The sequence below is a fragment of the Camelina sativa genome, chromosome 2, assembly GCF_030686135.1.
Source record: "Camelina sativa cultivar CO46 ecotype springtype chromosome 2, ASM3068613v1".
Classification (NCBI taxonomy): Eukaryota; Viridiplantae; Streptophyta; class Magnoliopsida; order Brassicales; family Brassicaceae; genus Camelina; species Camelina sativa.
This window is the reverse complement of record NC_141881.1, coordinates 9,298,028-9,316,992: the sequence shown is the minus strand read 5'-3', so window position 1 is coordinate 9,316,992 and position 18,965 is coordinate 9,298,028. Positions and strand designations below refer to the sequence as shown.

The 18,965-nt window shown below is 36.0% G+C and overlaps 1 protein-coding gene and 1 non-coding gene across 2 annotated transcripts; both read right to left on the bottom strand.

Moving 5' to 3' along the window:
* Positions 1-475: 475 nt before the first annotated feature.
* LOC104722266 (mannose-P-dolichol utilization defect 1 protein homolog 2) lies at positions 476-2,870 on the bottom strand. Its single transcript, XM_010440411.3, has 8 exons — positions 2,508-2,870; positions 2,247-2,400; positions 2,012-2,084; positions 1,857-1,923; positions 1,712-1,771; positions 1,223-1,283; positions 1,104-1,145; positions 476-992 (listed from the first exon to the last, which is right to left on the bottom strand). The coding sequence occupies exons 1-8, from the start codon at positions 2,652-2,654 to the stop codon at positions 889-891; spliced, it is 708 nt and encodes a 235-aa protein (XP_010438713.1). The 5' UTR covers positions 2,655-2,870; the 3' UTR covers positions 476-888.
* Positions 2,871-14,178: 11,308 nt separating this feature from the next.
* Positions 14,179-14,285, bottom strand: LOC147948346 (small nucleolar RNA R71). Its single transcript, XR_015586238.1, has one exon. It is a non-coding gene; the product is annotated as a small nucleolar RNA R71 (small nucleolar RNA).
* Between the last annotated feature and the right edge of the window lie 4,680 nt (positions 14,286-18,965).

Sequence of the window (18,965 nt, the reverse complement as noted above, 5' to 3'; positions counted from 1 at the left end):
AGTCGTTATTATTTCTATGAACACGCAAACTATAGCATGAAGGTAATGAATATTCCTTAAATTGAATAGATTTTTTTTTTTTTTGTCAACCAGTGGGTCACAACTAGGTGGTCCATTAGCCAAATTCATACATCCGTAAGAAGCGGGATTCAATCCCTGGTGTGATGGTGTTTTTTACAAAATAGACTTACCTGCACTAAGATCATTTCACAGGTTTTTATTATTTTATATAAATTATGGTAATCAAAGGGAATATAACAGATTTTAGGCTATTAAATAAGATTTGTATTACGTAATAAAAGATTACATTTACTGCTGAAAATATACTATTTCTCTTAAACTGAAAAACTTCAATGCCATAATATACTATGATAATTGGTTTCGATTTTTATTTCCATATTTAACTTGTTGTTTTTTGCAATTTACTAAAGATTAACTTTGTAAATTATTATAACTTAAAAGTAGAACCAAAATGTACTTAAAAATGTGTATATAGATTTAGTCAAAGAAAGTGTCTTAAGATCATGTCGCCAGAATAAATCTGATTCATATCTTAATGACCCAGATGGTTTGAAACACAAAAACATAAGTCTATCACACAAAAACAGATGGTCATCAGATCAGCGACATCAATGCAACTTCGTGTAATTTCAGATTTTAGCTATTACCATAACAAAAAAAACCAAAAAAAAAAAAAAATCTATCAGACCCCTAAAACAGCCACTTTGCTATTTCGATCAAGTCAACCTATAACATCATGCAGTAGCTAGGTAAGTCTGAACATCCTTGCACAGGGATATTAAGAGAAAACAAGACCGTAATTGCAACATTGACTAATCTCTTTTTGGGGCCTCAACACCAGTATGATTTTGGACATCTTTCTACCTATCAATTGCCTTTCTTCTCCTTTGCTGGTGCAGGCTTTGAATACAAGAGAATCTGAGTCAGGATGCTTCCGTTGGTGATAACTCCTAGAGCAAAACCCGTAAGAACTATGGAAAGGTTGAGGAAAACGACAGATTTCTAAAAAGCATGTATGATAAATCGTGTTTGTATGATTACAGCATGCATAAGAAAAATAAAATAATAGCTGAGAAGGATACTGCTAAGTGGAGCCTTTTCCTGGAGGCTAGTGAAAACTCTCACTGCGAGCAAAGCAAACAAGTATTACGAGACAAGAAACTATTACATATCCAATGGAAGATAGAAGAAGCCCTTTTACCTATGGACCCGGCAAAGTTCATGAAGAAAGTTAAGAAACTAAGTTCTCCAGTGCTTTTGTTCTGTAGAGAGAGAGAGTAATGTGAATCAAACACAGTGTCCGGAGGACTTCACACAAAATGTATGCATACACATACAGTTCTGAAAGTATACTTCTGTAAAATCTATAGAAACACTTGTTGATTAAAACAAGCATACATGTATCAAAAGTTTGAAACATAATGTGTCAAAGGCATCTTTGCCCTTCCCAATTCAAGACCCAAACAAAAATCATTTTTGGTTTGGAGAAGGGGAAGTTATCCAGCAATGGATTGTAAGGTAAACTATAATATGACAGTTACTCATAAATCAATCAATGGAACATAAAGGCGTAAATGTAACATTAGTGCACCCATTGGATATGTGACTGAAGCTTGAAACACCGTTCATACTTAGTTGAACAAGAAGATTCACCAAGAAAAAAAATAGGAAAAATTGAGTATAGACTCACTTTGAAGTTCTTCCATATCTGAGGGAGTCTTGCAAAGAGAAATATTGCATGCTGTGAAGCCTACAACACAGATGTACTCTCAATATATATAGCCACACATACACACAAAGCCTTAAGTTAATAAAAATAAGGAGTTTTTCCTCACATAAAGAGCTTCGAAGAGCGTAGGATTAATCTGTCCAGCAATCACAGTCGGAGCGACAGCACAATATCTGTACCAGCTTAGAATTAAAGAAAAAAACTAATACAAAGAGTCTTAAATCAAACAAAGGTAAGAAATTGTTAAAACTGAGAGGATACAGGAGTGGTCTGAGCCAAGTTGTTACAGGGACTGGTTGAGAATAGTAATAGATACAAGCAACCAAAATCAAAGCTGCAGAGATAAATAAGAGGATATCAAACAAATGAACATATATAACCAAAATTTTCCTATTTGACAAATCATAGTATATTCAAGATTCAAGATTAGGGTTCTTGATATGTAACCATTCCATAAAAAAAAAAAAAATTAAGTGTGATCATATAATTCTTAAACCTTGTATCAAAAGAAAAGCCATTTCGCCGAAAGCGGAAAAGGGAAGGCTTTTATGCAAACAATAAGCAAGTGAAATTGTATAGCCAACGACCTCAAGCTCAAATGCCACAACACTTAAGCCTCGTACACTCTTATGTTGCACGATTTTCATTATCTAAGAAACCAAATAAGAAGCACAAAGGAACACAAAAAAGAGTCACAATGTTTGGAAATTAGGGTTTAGAAATTGAAAAAAACGAAGTTAAATTGTGAATAATATACCTGAGGGAGCTTGACGGTGATGGAAGCAGCGACGAGGCAGTAACCGAGAAGCTTTGAAATTAGAGGAAGAAGACAATCTTTCTCCGGGAACTCACCGTTACGGAGAGATCCGATCGCGCAGCTCATGTCGATTCCGAGATAATCCATTGTTTTCTTCTTCCTCTTTGAGCGGCTTGGATCTTACTAGACGGAAGATGCCCGACGAGATTTGCTTATAGGCGCTGGTATTAAGGCGGATCGGGCGGCGGATCAAAATCTATAAACCTACCAAAGCGAATGTGTGTGTATTCTAATTTCCTCCTGTTATAAATCTCTAAAAAAAAATGAAAAATATTTAAGTTCACCTTTGTATTCATGTCTCCCCTTTCAACCAATCAAAATGTTCTATTTAATATTTTATTTTAAAAAAAATCAAAATTAAATTAAAAACAAGATATAGTAAAACTTCTATACATTAATACTCTATAAATTAATAAACACTAAACCTTGGTTCTGAAAGTTAGTAACTCACCAGATCGTCACACGTGTTAATTTTAACGATCAGAGATCAAAGTTAAAAACTCACCAGACATGTGTCAATTTTAAAGATCAGAGATCAAAGTTAGTAACTCATCAGATCGTGACACATGTCAATTTTAAAAAGTTAGTAACTCATCAGATCGTAACACGTGTTAATTTTAACGATCAGAGATCAAAGTTAAATACTCATCAGATTATGACACGTATCAATTTTAACAATTAGATATCAAAGTTAGTAACTCATCAGATCGTGACATATGTCAATTTTAACGATAAAAAATCACAGTTTTCAAGATTTGTGAAGGCACATGCGAAGAAAACGAAAATCATGGAGAACCGATTGGCATTCTTAAGAAAAAAGCTTGAACTAATCTCTTTTTATTATATTAAAAATCTTATTATATAAAGTTGGGTTTTCAAATTAACCACATGTCAAATATACTGATGAAATGTTGACAAGTGTCAAAAATTATTATTTTTCAAAACAGCTAATTAAAAAAATAACATTAAATCTAAATAAAATTTACATGTTTATCTAAAAAAAAATTCTTAATCAAAAAAGAAACTTAACAAAACTAATATATTTTCCATTGTAAGCTACTTATGTTATACGTGTTTTGTCAATAAGATTTTGACATGTATAAACAAAAAAGTAATTCACTAAACATGTATATTATTATTAATAAATTATGTCAAAAGAATAAGTTGAGAATAATTAATAAATTATCCCCCTCTCCAGGATATCGTCGCCCTACTTTTGATTCGGGTAAAAATAAGTTGAGAATTTATGATTCGAGAATATTTGAGACGAAGTCATAACTTTAAGTTGTTTTGGTACAATTGAATACTTCTGAAGAGTAAATAGGTCGTTGATCCTTAACATGATTATGACATATGTCATGTTTTGGATTGTATATAGTATAAAGTTTCTATTTTGTATATCTGAATTATCTAAGACTTATATATACTATCATGATTATAATTTTCAAATTTTTATTTTTATTATATTATATTAAATTTCTTTTAATTTCTCAATTTTTATTGGGTTAGTCATAAAATCATAGTGATTGAGTAAATAATTTTTACCTGTTGTTCATCCAATATATTTGGAGCAAAACAATTTTAGTAATTATAAGAACTATAATTATGCCAAAATGAAAGTAAAGCAACATAAAATTTGTTTAATTTGTTTAATTTGTTTAGAAGACATTTTATAGGTGGTGATAAAGAGCATACTTTAACAATAAAGGGGGGTTATTGGTTTAGGATTTAGAAAGAATTTTAGTGACTTTAAAAGTTATGTAAAATATGTTGTTATTCAATCAAGACTTTTTAAAACTCTTTAAAAATTTGGTGTTATTGGTTGTGGATTTGTAAAAAGTTATCTAAAATCTTGATAAATCTAGTGTTATTGGATTAAGAGTCTTATAAAGTCATTAAAAGTTTTATGTTATTCAATTAAAACTAAAGAATCTTGGATTGTTAATGAATTTAAATTTTGTGTTATTGGTTTATGATTTTATATCATTTCCTTCATAACAAAAGTCATGAAAACTCTTTCATCAAATAGAAAGATTTTGAAAGATTTTATGAAAGATTTTACAAGATTAGGAAAGGGAAAAAAGCTTAAAAATACCTCATCTATTTTTTATCTGGAAGTTTAATACCTCGTCTTTTTTGGTTGGAAGAAAAATACCTCATTTAATTAAAACGTGTGATTTAATACTCAAACTAATAAATTTTGTTAGTTTCATACTTACAATTTTTTGACAAAAATAAAATTCCGTTTTTACCCTTACTATATCAATTAATAATTAATTTTAAATGATTTGGTATTAATTTATAATTTTATTTGAATAAAAATTAATAAAAGAAATATTAAATAAACTTAATTTTAATTCAAATAAACCTATAAATTAAGAAAAATTCTTGGGTTTACAAAAGAGTGATTATGGTTTAGATTTTACAATTAAACGAAATTATATATCGGTTTGGGTTTACAAAATAGTGGTTAGGGTTTAGATTTTATAATTAAACAAAATTATATGTCGGTTTGGGTATACAAATAGTGGTAGGGTTTAGATTTTACAATCAAACAAATTTATATGTCGGTTTGGGTTTATAAAAGAGTGGTTAGGGTTTAGATTTTAAAATTAAAAAAAAAATATATGTCGGTTTGGGTTTATAAAAGAGTGGTTGTTAGGTTTTAGATTTTACAATTAAACAAAATTGTATTTTAATTTGGGTTTATAAAAAATGATTAGGGTTTAAATTACATAATTAAACAAAATTATATGTCGGTTTGGATTTATAAAAAAGTAATTTAGATTTACATATTATAATTAAAAACTATAATATAATGTTTAGAATTAATAACTTTAAAATTGAATGATATACAGATTTTGTTTCTTTAATTAATAATTTGTTTCCCCAATTAAGTGGGGATGAATCCAAGAATTGTCCATAAATTAATACTAAGTCATTTAAAATTAATTATTAATTGATATAGTAAGGGTAAAAATGGAATTTTATTTTTGTCAAAAAATCGTAAGTATGAAACTAACAAAATTTATTAGTTTGAGTATTAAATCACACGTTTTAATTAAATGAGGTATTTTTCTTCCAACCAAAAAAGACGAGGTATTAAACTTCCAAATAAAAAATAGATGGGGAAACACAAATCAGCAAGATTTAAAATAACTTCCTAAACAATCTCTTATAGAATCCTTCATGTTTACTTTCTAAATTTCTATGATTTTAAAAATCAGCAAGATTTTTAAAAACACAAAGTCATTAAAACTCTTTCTAAATCCTAAACCAATACCTTCCCCTAAAATAATTTTGGGTTTAAGAACATATTTTTAATGGTAAAACATAGAGTAAAATAGTATGTGGTTAATTATTAGATGTTGCTTTGATGAATTTCTTGCATGTAAAATATTTTGTGAATAAGTTGTGAAACGTTTTTGAAATTTGACAATAGTAATATTTGTAATGATGAATATTTGGCAAAAGTTTTAGTGGGATATAATTTAGCTTTAAATTATTATAATAATTGTTATAATATATTAAAAATATAGAAATGTAAATAAATGTATGAAGGTAAATACAAATATTCTCTAACTTAAATTATTTATACATTTACTTTAGAAAACAAAAATTTCTTTATATATTTTTGAAAAATTGTTTTAGATTTAGAATTTATTTTTTCAAACAATTTTTAATCCCGCACATCGTGCGGGCCCTTATCTAGTAAATTAATAAATTTTGCTGGTCCCAAGTCCAGTGTAAAAACTAACAAAATTCGTTAAGACAATAAGATAATAATATTTTTGAAATCTCCATGTAAAATATGGTCCCAATAATATCATAAATTAATAATCATGTAAATTTACATATATATATATATATATATATATTCTGATATAATAATATATGTTTCTCCTAAAGCTCATTTCTATAGAACAATTGTAATTTAGTATTTTTAAACTATAATGATATCTCTAAAATATTTTATAACATATCATAAAAATAGTTAAATTTTAAAGTTTTCAATTTTTTAGATATGCATCATTTACAATTTGATAATTTGACATATTATTAAAATAGGAGAATTGATATTATTATTCATAAATTTGAATTTATATATGTCATGTGTATAAGTCAATTTGTCTATAATATTTGTAATTAATTGTTAATAATGTTTTCTAAATATTACAAGTTCAATTCATAAACCATAAAATTTACAACATCCAAATGTTTAATCTTATTTTGCTAAAATTGTCTTAATTCATAATTAAAAAAAAATAAAAATATATCTACAAATTAATAATTATTAATTTATAGATAAATTAATATCACTATAAATTAATAAAATGTCTTGGTCCCAACATTATTAATTTATAGAGGTTTTACTGTAGATTAAACAAACAAATTCGGTATACTTTTACTTAAAGTAAAATTAAATATTGGCTTGGTTTAGATTTTATATATCGGTTTGGGTAGTTTAGATTTTACAATTAAAACAAAATTATATATCGGTTTAGGTTTACAAATAAAGTGGTTAAGGTTTAGATTTTACAATTTGAACAAAATTAGATATCGGTTTGGGTTTACAAATGAAATGGTTAGGATTTAGATTTTACAATTAAAATGAAATTATATGTCGGTTTGGGTTTACAAATAAGATGGTTAGGATTTAAATTTTACAATTAGAATAAAATTATATGTCGTTTGAGTTTACAAATGAGATGGCTTGGTTTAGATTTTACAATTAGAATAAAATTAGATATCAGTTTGAGTTTATAAAAGAGATGTTTAAGTTTTTAATTTTATAATAATGTATACAGATCTAATTTCCTTATTGTTAAAAAAATTTAGAAAACAATAAAACAGTATCCAACCAAACCTTTAACATTGGATCAACCACAGTTTAATTTATTCCGGTCTCCCACTCAAACCAATTTTAGTTTTGTAATACTCTCATTCTTAGAAAACCAGTCTAAACCCTATTCTTTTTTTTTTTCATTCTAAAGTCCAGTTACCCAAGTTTGTTCTTACCAAACTGATCCAAACCAATTCATCAAACCGATTTTAATTATATTGATGAATAAAATAAAAATATAATCGACCAATCACCAAAAAAAAAAAACCATGTTAGTATCATCATCCGTGTCTCCGTGAGGGTGAGCAGGTGTTGGCTAAGATTCCTGAGGATCTTCAGCCTAACATGACAGTGGAGGCGAGACCAGTGAGGGTTCTCGAGAGGAGGATCAAGGAACTTCGGAAGAAGAAGATTCCTTTGATGAGAGTCCTGTGGGACTGTGATGGTGTTGAGGAGCAGACTTGGGAGCCTGAGGCAAAGATGAAGGCAAGGTTCAAGAAGTGGTATGAGAAGCAAGCCGCGACTTGAGCTTGTTTAGCTTGGTCCCATCTGTAATCCGTGGCTGGAGCGGGAATGGAGTATTCCAGCCCATCTCTCTTGTTACTCGGTCGCTTGGGGTGGTTGGTTGTGCGACTCAGCAACAAGATGAGGTGGTGTTGGGGTACAAAGTTTCCGTGAGGCGGAGTGCGTAGGAAAGTTTCCTGGAGGAGAAGTTTCCAAATGTGGAAAGTTTCCAAAAATGGAAAGTGCTAAATATGGAAAGTTTTATGGGCGTTAGAATTTGTCCATTTTAGTGGTGGAGAGCCTTAAAGGGGGCTTGTGTGTGGCCTTAGTGGAGGACTTTTGAGTCAGTGTGCCCGTGTGTGGCGGTCTTTTTAGACAAAGTGTGGTCTTTGTGACGGACTTTTTAGCCAGAGTGTCTTTGTGACGGTCCTCTTTAGGACATTTGTGTGGCCTTGGTGGCGGTCCTTTTTAGGACATTTGTTTGGCCTTTGTGGCGGGCTGTTTAGCCAGAGTGTCTTTGTGACGGTCCTTCGGGACAGATGGCCTTTGTGGTGGGCTGTTTAGCCAGAGTGTCTTTGTGACGGTCCTTCGGGACATATGGTCTTTGTGACGGTCCTTCGGGACAGATGGCCTTTGTGGCGGGCTGTTTAGCCAGAGTGCCTTGGTGGCGGTCCTCTTTTGGACATTTAATTGGCCTTAGTGGCGGTCCTCTTTAGGACATTTGTTTGGCCTTGGTGGCGGTCCTCTTTAGGACATTTTTTTGGCCTTTGTGGTGGCCCTTGTGGTGTGTATATGATCCTTGTGTGGTCATGAGGTATTCCAGTGAGGGAATATGTGGTTGGTAGGACATTGAGATGTTTCTACGCGAACCACGGGAAGGAAACCTGGATAGGGATAGGACTCAGACGTGTTCAGAATCGTTTGCTCGCGACTCTTGGGGGACTTAGGTTCTCCTAGTACTGCCATATTCAGAGACTTTGTGGCTCGGGAGTATGGTTGGTATATCGACTTCGGATGACGATCCGGGGGCGCGCTGTAGGGTGGCAACCCGAGAGACGAGTTTGGACTTTTCCTTATATATTATGGCATGCGGGCTTCGGCCTGATGAGGAGCCAACATTTGGCATGCAGACTTAGGTCTGATGAGGAGCCAATAAAAACTCAAGGTTTAGGCCTATGAGTAAAGGAAAGTCCAAAACGTCAAGAGCAAATGACGCCTGGAGCGTGAGTCTATCGCCTAGAGGTGGCCTTCTGTAGATCGGTCAGAGGAGTGCGGGCCGTGGAGACGGTTGCACGGGAGTCCTTGGCTGATGGGTGTTCGAGATTCGAGGACGAATCTAGTTTGGTGGGGGAGAATTGTAACACCCGCAAACCAATTTTTGGTAATTTGGTAAGGGTGTCCATCGACACCTTCTAGTGAGGCATCGATCGACACCAGCTGTGACCGGTTTGGTCGGTTCAATTTTAATTGTCCGGTTTGCGTGGTTGGTTTAGGGAATCCCTAAATCGGGTTGTAAAAGGGGGAAACGACCTAGGGTCGTGTTTTTGTGTTATTTGGCCGCTTTTAGAGAAAAAGAAAGAGAGAAAAGTGTTCTTGAGCTTTTGGGAAGAGATTGAGAGATTCCTTGCTGTTCTTGGGAGATCTAAGGCTGGGAAGGTGTTAGAAGCTTGCTAGGAGTGAGGGAATTCGTTCTTGTTGGTCAGAATCTTCTTGAAAGAGGTGAGTGCATTACCATGGCTTATCTAAGCTAAGATCTCTAGATTTTATGTGATTTGGTGCTTATGTGGTTGTTTCTTTGAGTTCTCTATGGTATTTCGTCGCTGTTTTGGTTGGGTTTGGCCTCTGGGAGTGCAAGGAGCGGATTGGAGAAGATTGGAGGCGAGATTCAGAGTTTTTGATCGAAGGAAATCGCTGCTTGGCAACGGTGTCGGTCGACACCAGTTGGGGTGTCGGTCGACACCAATGCGAGGACGGCTCGAGACTTTGGCGAGTGTTGATTGATGCCATGTGGAGGTGTCGGTCGACACAAACTAGGGTTTTCGGGAGTGTCGGGCAGGGTGTCGGTCGACACCAGATTGTCAGTGTCGATCGACACCATCTGGTGTCGGTCGACACCCTTCTTTCAGCTACGACGGATTGCTATGTGCTTTGTATAATGCCTGGTTTGTTTTATTGATTGTTGTTTGTGGCATGTAGAGATCTTATTGCTTGTGTGTATAGCCCAGTAGATGCGAGGATTGCCTCACTGAGTGTTTATCAAATACTCATGCATCTCAATTTGTGTTTGTGGTGCAGGTAAAGGCAAAGTGTGATCGTGGAATCAAGGCAATGAAGAGGAGGATGTTCTAGGGACTCGATTGGATGTTGTCTGGCATTGCTAGGTTGCTAGAGTTGGGTCATTAGAAACATTGCTAGGTTGCTGGTTCCTTGTTTCTTGTTGTTTGGTATTGGGATATTGCCTTTGCTATAATATTGGTTTGTTATTGGTTATTACTGGTTTATTATTGGATATTGATTATGTTATTCCGCTGTTGAATGTGTTAGTGGTTAGGTGGCTAGTGGGTATGGGACCACTAGCTGTAGTTTATTTTATTATATTATATTTATTATTTATTATTAAAAAAAAAGGTCGGTCGTTTCAACATCCGTTTTGTAATCGTTGGATTAGCGATCAGCGATTCAAAATAATAACTAATTTGAGTGTTAAATATGTGGGGAGTAACACAGAAGACACCGGCATCACCTTTAAATGTAGTCGCAGCGACTATAAAAACGATCGCCATTTTTCCTAGCGACACCAACAACACCAACATCTCCTCTAAAAATAGTCGCAGCGACACTTTCTCTATTCCTTAACCGGTTTTTCTGTTATTGTTAATGTTTAATTTTTCATTGCTGATCGCTGACGCATCGTTCATAAAATGAACAAAGCCGATCTATAGAATGTTATCGGTGTTGTATTTGAAAGAGAATTTATCAATTATGCCATGTACAATACCAATGTTTTTAACAAATGTCATTTTCTCTAAATCATTTTCCCGCCTGCCACACTTTCTATGCTTAAAGACAATTATATCCTCCAGCAATTCTTTAACACAACAATTAAAAAAAACAAATATTTAATCATTTCTTTTACAAAACCTAAAATTTACTTTTCATCTTTTTCTTTCATCTCTCTCTCTCTCTCACTTCAGCGACAGAACTTGGATTTTTTTCCTCTATTTTTCTTTCTAACGTTTTCATTGAAATCCTCAAACCTTTCATCTTTTAATTTTTATATCACTCATGTCTCTTCCGGCGATGACATATAATGGAGAACAACCCTACTATAGACCGTTTCTTCATCCACACCATTTTTCAGCCATGTCATGCATTTGATCCAAATATGTTTTTTGATGAATCAGATCTAGTTGACTAAGTCCAAGTCCATTTTGTTCTAACCAGATCTAGCGGTTTGTCTCGTTCCAGAGATGTTTTCATTGAGGTTGGGTATGAGTTTTTCCATGTTAATTGTGTTTCTGCTTTTGGTTTCTTACAAAAATAGTGACTCAACATTGGGCATTCGATGGACCATATTCGATGAAGCATGATTTTCATTTTTATATTGCATCTTTGTTGTGACCATTTATGACAATATGAATTTTTGTGTTTTTAGAAATCAAATTCATATTTTTTATGTTTCACATTATTGTTTACAAAAATGAAAATTTCAATAATTTTTAAGTATTTAACAATATATAAATATCCCCAATTAACAACAAAAATGCAATATAAAAATGAAATCATGCTGACGTAACAATATATTATAACTGAATTCATTTTTTAATTTCTCCTGTTTTATTAAAATGTTTTACACAGCAATTTATATTACATAATATACAATACTAAAACACTAAGATATAGTTATATATACAATACTAAAAATAATAATATACATTCAAAATGTAATTATGTTTTTGTATTTTAAGAATGTATTTTGGTATTTTCATGTAAAGATATGGGTATTTTGACTGATTAGATTAGACATTAGATTTTATATGTTACTTTTGAAATATTTATAAAGTATGTTAGAAAAGAGGTGGGTATTATTTAATCTGGAAAATAATAATAACGAAACATTAGATTTTAATGCATGGTGGAGTAAAAAAACAATTTATGTAATTGTATTTATAAAAATTTAAACAGAAAAACAAAGTTGAAGTGAAACATTAGTTTCTAATAAACATATACTACAAAGATTTATTATTAAATTTCACTTATAAAAAATAAAAAAATAATTACTTAACTCAACTTAAAAAAATTTAATCTAAAACGAAGATATTGTAAGAGTCACACTTTTTTAGGAAAACTATGAAAAAGAATTTTGAAAAAATAATCCTATCTAAAAAAACAAAATGATTTTAAAACAAACTTGAGACTTCATCAATTTTTTCAAATGATTTTAACCCAAAATAATGGCCAAAGCAACATATAAAAAGTACACTATGTTTTTTTGAGACGATGAAGCTGAGGTTGCATCACAAAATTAACATACGAAAATAACGTATGAGATTTTAGAAAAATATGTAACTTGGATTAGTAAACGGATATTCGTCATCGGGTTTAAAAGTTTCACCATTTAGACATCCTTGACTTGATCGGAAATTCTATTATGGCATATGATGCACTTGGACAACCCCACTGTAGTGACATAGCACTAAAACTGTTCATGAAACTTTGTGTATTTATGATGTGTCTGCATTTTATAGGGTTATAACTATAGTTTTTAGGTTTGTTTTGAGTCTTTTATTAGGTCTAAGTGTGCTTTTGGATTCCTTTTAGTCTTTTGTGAGTCTTTACAGGTTCTAGGTGACTTTGGAAGGAATCTGAGCGTTTTGGGGGTGAAAATACGCATCTGAAGCTAAATTGGTTGAAGACTGATCGAGCTAGTAAGCAGATGGAGTGAGAACAGAAAAACGTTCCAGATCGATTGATCCTCGCTCGAGATCAACCAATCCCGTCCCCGACGCAACTTTTCCTTTTATGTTTTAAACCGACTTTTAGGGTTTTATTTTATTATTTAAGCACGAGGCTCGACCTCTAGAAAGACAAGTTTTATTCTACGCAGCCTTTGAGCACTTGTAAGCTTTGGGAGAAGATCTCTTATCCTTTCAAAACCTTTGGAGAAGAATTCTGAACCCTTTTATTTTCTCTTTGCAATTCAAACATGTTTTCTTCATATTTGATTTCTGATTGCTGTTGTTCGATGTCTGAGTAGTCTCTCTGTTGGGTTTCGGGTTTCAAAAAGGGGTTATATGATTCTTTAACTTAGGTTGTTAGATTTGGGATTGATCTATTGAGTTCTTCATCTATTGTTGTTCTTATTGCTTAAACTAGATTAGCTACCTAGTTTATGATCTTAGGTTAAATTCATCTAGGCATCAAAAGTGTTGTTGAATTGCTTGAAAAGAACATAGGTGAGCAAGGTGATCCTTAGCCAGCGACAGTTGAAGTTGAGGCACCTTGTGAACATAATCAAACTTGAACTTATTGCTTGCTAGGATTGTTTAGATTCAAACGATGGTTTAGAGTTTTATCAATTCCTTGCATAGATAACTAATGCTGCGACAATAGGTTAGTTTTACATTCGAGATTTGAGTTCAAGAACGGTGTCTAATGCTTTCCCAATTTATCATATGAATAAGTGATCATAGCTCCTAATTGATTCCCTGCGCCCAATACTTTCTCTTGATTTTACAAACTTTTATTTAATTTATGTCTTTGATCGGTTACTTGAAAACAATCTTTCTTATTGCTTTAGCTATACTTGATCTATATAGTTTCATAGCGCATCGCTTGGTCTCTGTGGATTCAACCCTAAAGTGCTACGACGACACCACTAGATCGTGGTTGAGTGTGCTTTGGGTTATTAATTGACCCTATATCAATAGGCTGTTTGCGAATCGATCTGCGATTCAACCTGTCGCTCCTGCAAGGCAAGACTATGAGACTAAGCATAGTCTAATCAATCTGGTTTAGAACCGCGTGTTCCACGGGTTACCATCGGAGAGTCCTCTAGATCACATTGAGGGTTTTGAAAGGCTGACCAGTACGACGAGGTCAATGGTGTCCCCCTACGACTATCTAATGCTGACTCTGTTCTAGTTCTCTTTGGCGGATAAGGCACTTAGATGGCTGAACCTGTTGGATGCTGGATCACTCACCACTTGGGCACAATGTAGAGCAGCTTTCCTGAATCACTTCTACACCAAGTCACGCTCAGCCAAACTGTGAAGCAAGTTCACTACATTCTCACAAGGAGGCATGTAGTCATTTTGTGAAGCATGGGAAATGTTCAAGGAGTATCTTCGAGACTGTCCTCACCATGGTTACACCCAAGAAAACCTGGTGACATCTTCTATGGGGGCATCGAACATAAGTACCAGATGGCATTAGACACAGCCAGCAAAGGAGATTTCTCCTCCAACACCGCAAACGAAGCCAATGCACTGATAGAAAACCTTGCAGCCAGCAATAGCAATCACGACACATACTATGACCGTACGGTTCGGGTCAATACTATTGAGACTGATGCTATTAAGGATCTCACAGCCAAGGTAAATCTCCTACTGAAAAGGGATCACCAAAGTGTTAACTTGTGCGAGGAACAGGCTGGGGGATATGCAGACTTCGGAGCTGAGACATACCAAGAGGGTGCGGAAGAGGTGAACTATATAGGAGGACAAGAAAATTTTCAAAATCGAGGTTTTAACCAGAATTTTAGGAATCATCCTAATCTGTCCTATAGGAGCAACAATGTCGAGAATCCCCAGGATCAAGTCTATCCACCGCAACCTCAGCAGAGCAATTTTGCACAGGGCTTCCAGAACAACGGAACATGCTTTGGAGGATCGCATTTTCAGCAGAAACCTCAAGTCAGCAACTTCTCACAGGGTTATCAAGCAAATGCACCGCATGAGAGTGAATGTCAAGATCGACAGCATGTATTCTGTGCTGAATGGGAGAATCGAATCGTTAAACTCTCACATGAGAGTGTTGGAGAACCAAGTGGCACAGTCTGCAGCTAGAGTCAAGGCACCTCCAGGGACACTTTCAGGGAAAAACAAGGCTAATCCAAAGGAATATGTGAATGTCATCACCTTTCGAAGCGGCAGGGAGCTTATGGAACCACAAGAAAAAGAAGGGAATGACCGATCCAATGGCAGGACTGGCCAATCCAAAACACAAAATTAGGGAAACAACCCCGATGAAGTTCTTAAACACACTTCTGATGATGTTGTTATACCTGGTTCAACTACTCCTCAAGGAGAGTAGCCCAGCGGACCCCAACAACCTTATGCACCCAGACTGCCTTTTCCTACTCGCCGCAAGACCAAGATACAGGAGCGAGAATATGAGAAGCTGAAATCAGTGGTAGGAGAGCTTCAGGTTAGACTCCCTTTCATCGAAGAAGTGAGGATGGTTCCATCTCTCAAAAAGTACATGAAAGAGATTCTCACCGACAAGCTCAGTCTGGAGAAAGGAGTGATTTATCTCACTCAAGAATGCAGTTCAATGCTCCAAAATCGAATGCCAGAAAAATGTGGAGATCGAGTACCGTTTACTCTGCCTTGCACGATAGGAGATCTCAAATTCAACAAATGTTTCTGCGATCTAGGAGCAAGTGTGAGCCTTATGCCACTCAGCGTTGCAACGCGACTTGGTCTCTACACCTTCAAGCCGACCCAAGTCACCCTCGTCCTTGCTGATCGCTCCACTCGACGTCCAGAGGGAGTATTGAAGAACCTACCAGTGCAGATTGGGAACTGCTACATACCCATTGACTTCATTGTTTTGAAACTTGATGAGGAATCCCAGGAACCCATTTTACTTGGAAGACCCTTCTTGGCCATGGCTGGTGCAATGATAAACGTCCGAGAAGGAAAGATTGATTTGCACATGGATGATTTAGTTTTGAGATTCAACCTGGAGAAAGCAGCTAAAAAGCCTACAATCGATGGTCAAACCTTCTGGGTTGATACAATAGGCGAGATAGCTGATGAGATCTATGATGAAGTGTGTACAAGTGATCATCTGGCTGTCGCATTGACAAAGAAGGAACCAGAGCTGGGATATCTGTCTGAGGAGACTGAGAACTTGGCCAGAACACTCGATGCTGCAGCAGTTCTAAAACACGAAGTCCTATTCATCAATCTGCAAACTGGACTGACTGATCCAGAAACTGGACTGACTGATCCAACTCCTCTTGTGGAAACAACCGATAAGGGCGATGGATTGACCATTCTAGGCGATAGATCAACCAATCCCGAAACCTGCTCTGGGACCAAGTCGAATCAGGAGGACTGGAGCGAACTCAAGGCTCAAAATTTGGACCTAAAACCACTCCCTGAAGGGCTAAGGTACACTTATCTTGGACCTAGCTCCACATATCCTGTTATCATCAATTCTAACCTGAACAATGTTGAGACCGCACTCTTGCTCTGTGAGTTAAGAAAATATTGGAAGGCTTTGGGCTATTCCTTAGATGACATTTCAGGTATATCACCGGAGTTATGCTCACATCGGATTCACCTTGAAGACCCGTCTAATTCGTCCATCGAACACCAAAGGAGGCTAAATCCGAACCTCAAGGAAGTGGTGAAGAAGGAGATCCTTAAACTATTGGGAGCTGGAGTTATTTTTCCAATCTCTGACAGCACTTGGGTGAGCCCAGTCCATGTAGTGCCAAAGAAAGGAGGAGTGACAGTAGTCGCAAATGAGAAGAATGAGTTGATCCCCACCAGGACGGTAACAGGGCATCGTATGTGCATCGACTACCGCAAGCTCAATGCAGCAACCAGGAAGGACCACTTCCCTCTTCCATTCATTGACCAAATGCTTGAGCGTTTAGCAAACCACCCTTACTACTGCTTCCTGGATGCTTATTCCGGCTTCTTTCAAATTCCGATTCACCCGGACGATCAGGAGAAGACCACCTTCACTTGTCCCTATGGCACATTCGCTTACCGACATATGCCTTTTGGATTATGCAATGCCCCAGCCACTTTGCAGCGCTGCATGACGTTGGTGTTCTCCGACTTGATTGAGGATATTATGGAGGTGTTTATGGATGATTTTTCGGTGTATGGCTCATCCTTCTCTTCCTGTCTGTCTAACTTGTGCAAGGTTCTTCAACGTTGTGTGGATAAACACCTTGTTCTGAATTGGGAGAAATGCCATTTCATGGTCACCAATGGGATTGTCCTTGGCCATTGAATTTCTGAGAAAGGGATAGAAGTCGAAAAAGCCAAGATAGAGGTGATGTCCAGTCTACAACCTCCAAAAACTGTGAAAGATATACGCAGTTTCCTTGGTCATGCTGGATTTTATCGAAGATTTATAAAATATTTCTCCAAGATAGCTAGACCACTCACCCACTTGCTATGCAAGGACATCTCCTTTGAATTTACTGCAGACTGTTTGGAAGCTTTCCTAACGATCAAGTAAGCCCTGATATCGGCTCCAATAGTTCAGCCACCCGATTGGGACCTGCCATTCGAAGTTATGTGCGATGCAAGTGATTTTGCTGTTGGAGCAGTTCTGGGAAAACGCAAGGATGGTAAGTTACATGTTGTTTACTACGCTAGCAGGACACTCGATGGGACACAAACCAAGTACGCCACAACAGAAAAAGAACTACTCGCCATAGTCTTTGCGTTTGAAAAATTCATATCGTACCTGGCCGGTTCCAAGGTCATTGTGCACACAGATCACGCTGCATTACGATACTTGTTAACGAAAAAGGATGCTAAACCAAGGCTGTTACGGTGGATTTTGCTTTTGCAAGAATTTGATCTAGAGATACGGGACAAGAAAGGGGTCAAGAATGGCGTGGCAGACCATCTTTCTAGGCTGAGAGTCGATGAAGAGATCCCCATAGATGACAGACTACCTGAGGAGAATGTATATGTGGTTGCAGCTTTCATGGATTGCTATAAAGAGAAGGCCGATGCCAAGGTTCTTCAACAGATAGGTAACGATTCAGCATGGTAAGCCGATATCGCAAACTACTTGTGTGCTGCAGAAGTGCCTCCGAATTTCACTGGATATGCTAAGAAGAAGTTCCTACGAGATGTGCGACACTACTTCTGGGATGAACCTTTTATTTGCAAGCATTGTGCTGATGGTCTGTACAGAAGATGTGTTCCAGAATCAGAAGTGCAAGGCATACTTTTTCACTGTCACGGTTCTAACTATGCGGGACACTATGCTACTTTCAAAAACACGACAAAGTGCTCCAAGCAGGCCTCTGGTGGCCCACCTTATTTTGAGATGCACACGATTTTGTCTCCCGATGCGATTCTTGCCAGCGACGTGGGAACATAAGCAAGCGGAACGAGATGCCACAAAACTTTATTTTAGAGATCGAGGTGTTTGACTGTTGGAGAATCGACTTCATGGGGTCTTTCCCACCTTCTTATGGGAATCTCTACATACTTGTGGCAGTGAATTACATTTTCAAATGGGTTGAGGTTGTAGCAAGTCCTACCAATGATTCGAAGGTGGTCCTCAAGATGTTCAAGCACATAATATTTCCACGGTTTGGTGTTCCTAGGGTGGTCATAAGCGATGGGGGAACTCACTTTATCAACAAGCTCTTTGCAAACCTTTTGAGAAAACATGGCGTGCAACACAAGGTTGCTACCCCTTACCATTCGCAAACTAGTGGGCAGGTCGAGATTTCTAATCGTAAGATCAAAAGCATCCTAGAGAAGACAGTCAACTTAACCAGAAAGGATTGGTCCTTGAAGCTCGATGAAGCATTATGGGCGTATCGGACTGCTTACAAAACGCCCATCGGCACTACCCCTTTCCGGCTGGTTTATGGGAAGTCATGCCACTTATCCGTCGAGTTTGAGTATCATTCCTTATGGGCGACTAAGCAGATGAACTTCAACGTCAAAACGACAGCAGAGAGACGCCTTATTCAGCTGAATGAGCTTGATGAAATTCGCATGGATGCTTATGAGAACTCCAAGATATACAAGGAGAGGACCAAGGCCTTACATGAC

What these genes read in the sequence shown, in the direction of transcription:
- LOC104722266 (XM_010440411.3), bottom strand. Translation starts at nt 2,654, where the DNA reads ATGGATTATCTCGGAATCGACATGAGCTGCGCGATCGGATCTCTCCGT. An exon ending in TCACCGTCAAGCTCCCTCAG is followed by an intron (nt 2,401 to 2,507) that starts GTATATTATTCA and finishes TTGGTTTCTTAG; the next exon opens with ATAATGAAAATCGTGCAACA. An exon ending in CGCTCTTCGAAGCTCTTTAT is followed by an intron (nt 1,772 to 1,856) that starts GTGAGGAAAAAC and finishes TCTGTGTTGTAG; the next exon opens with GCTTCACAGCATGCAATATT.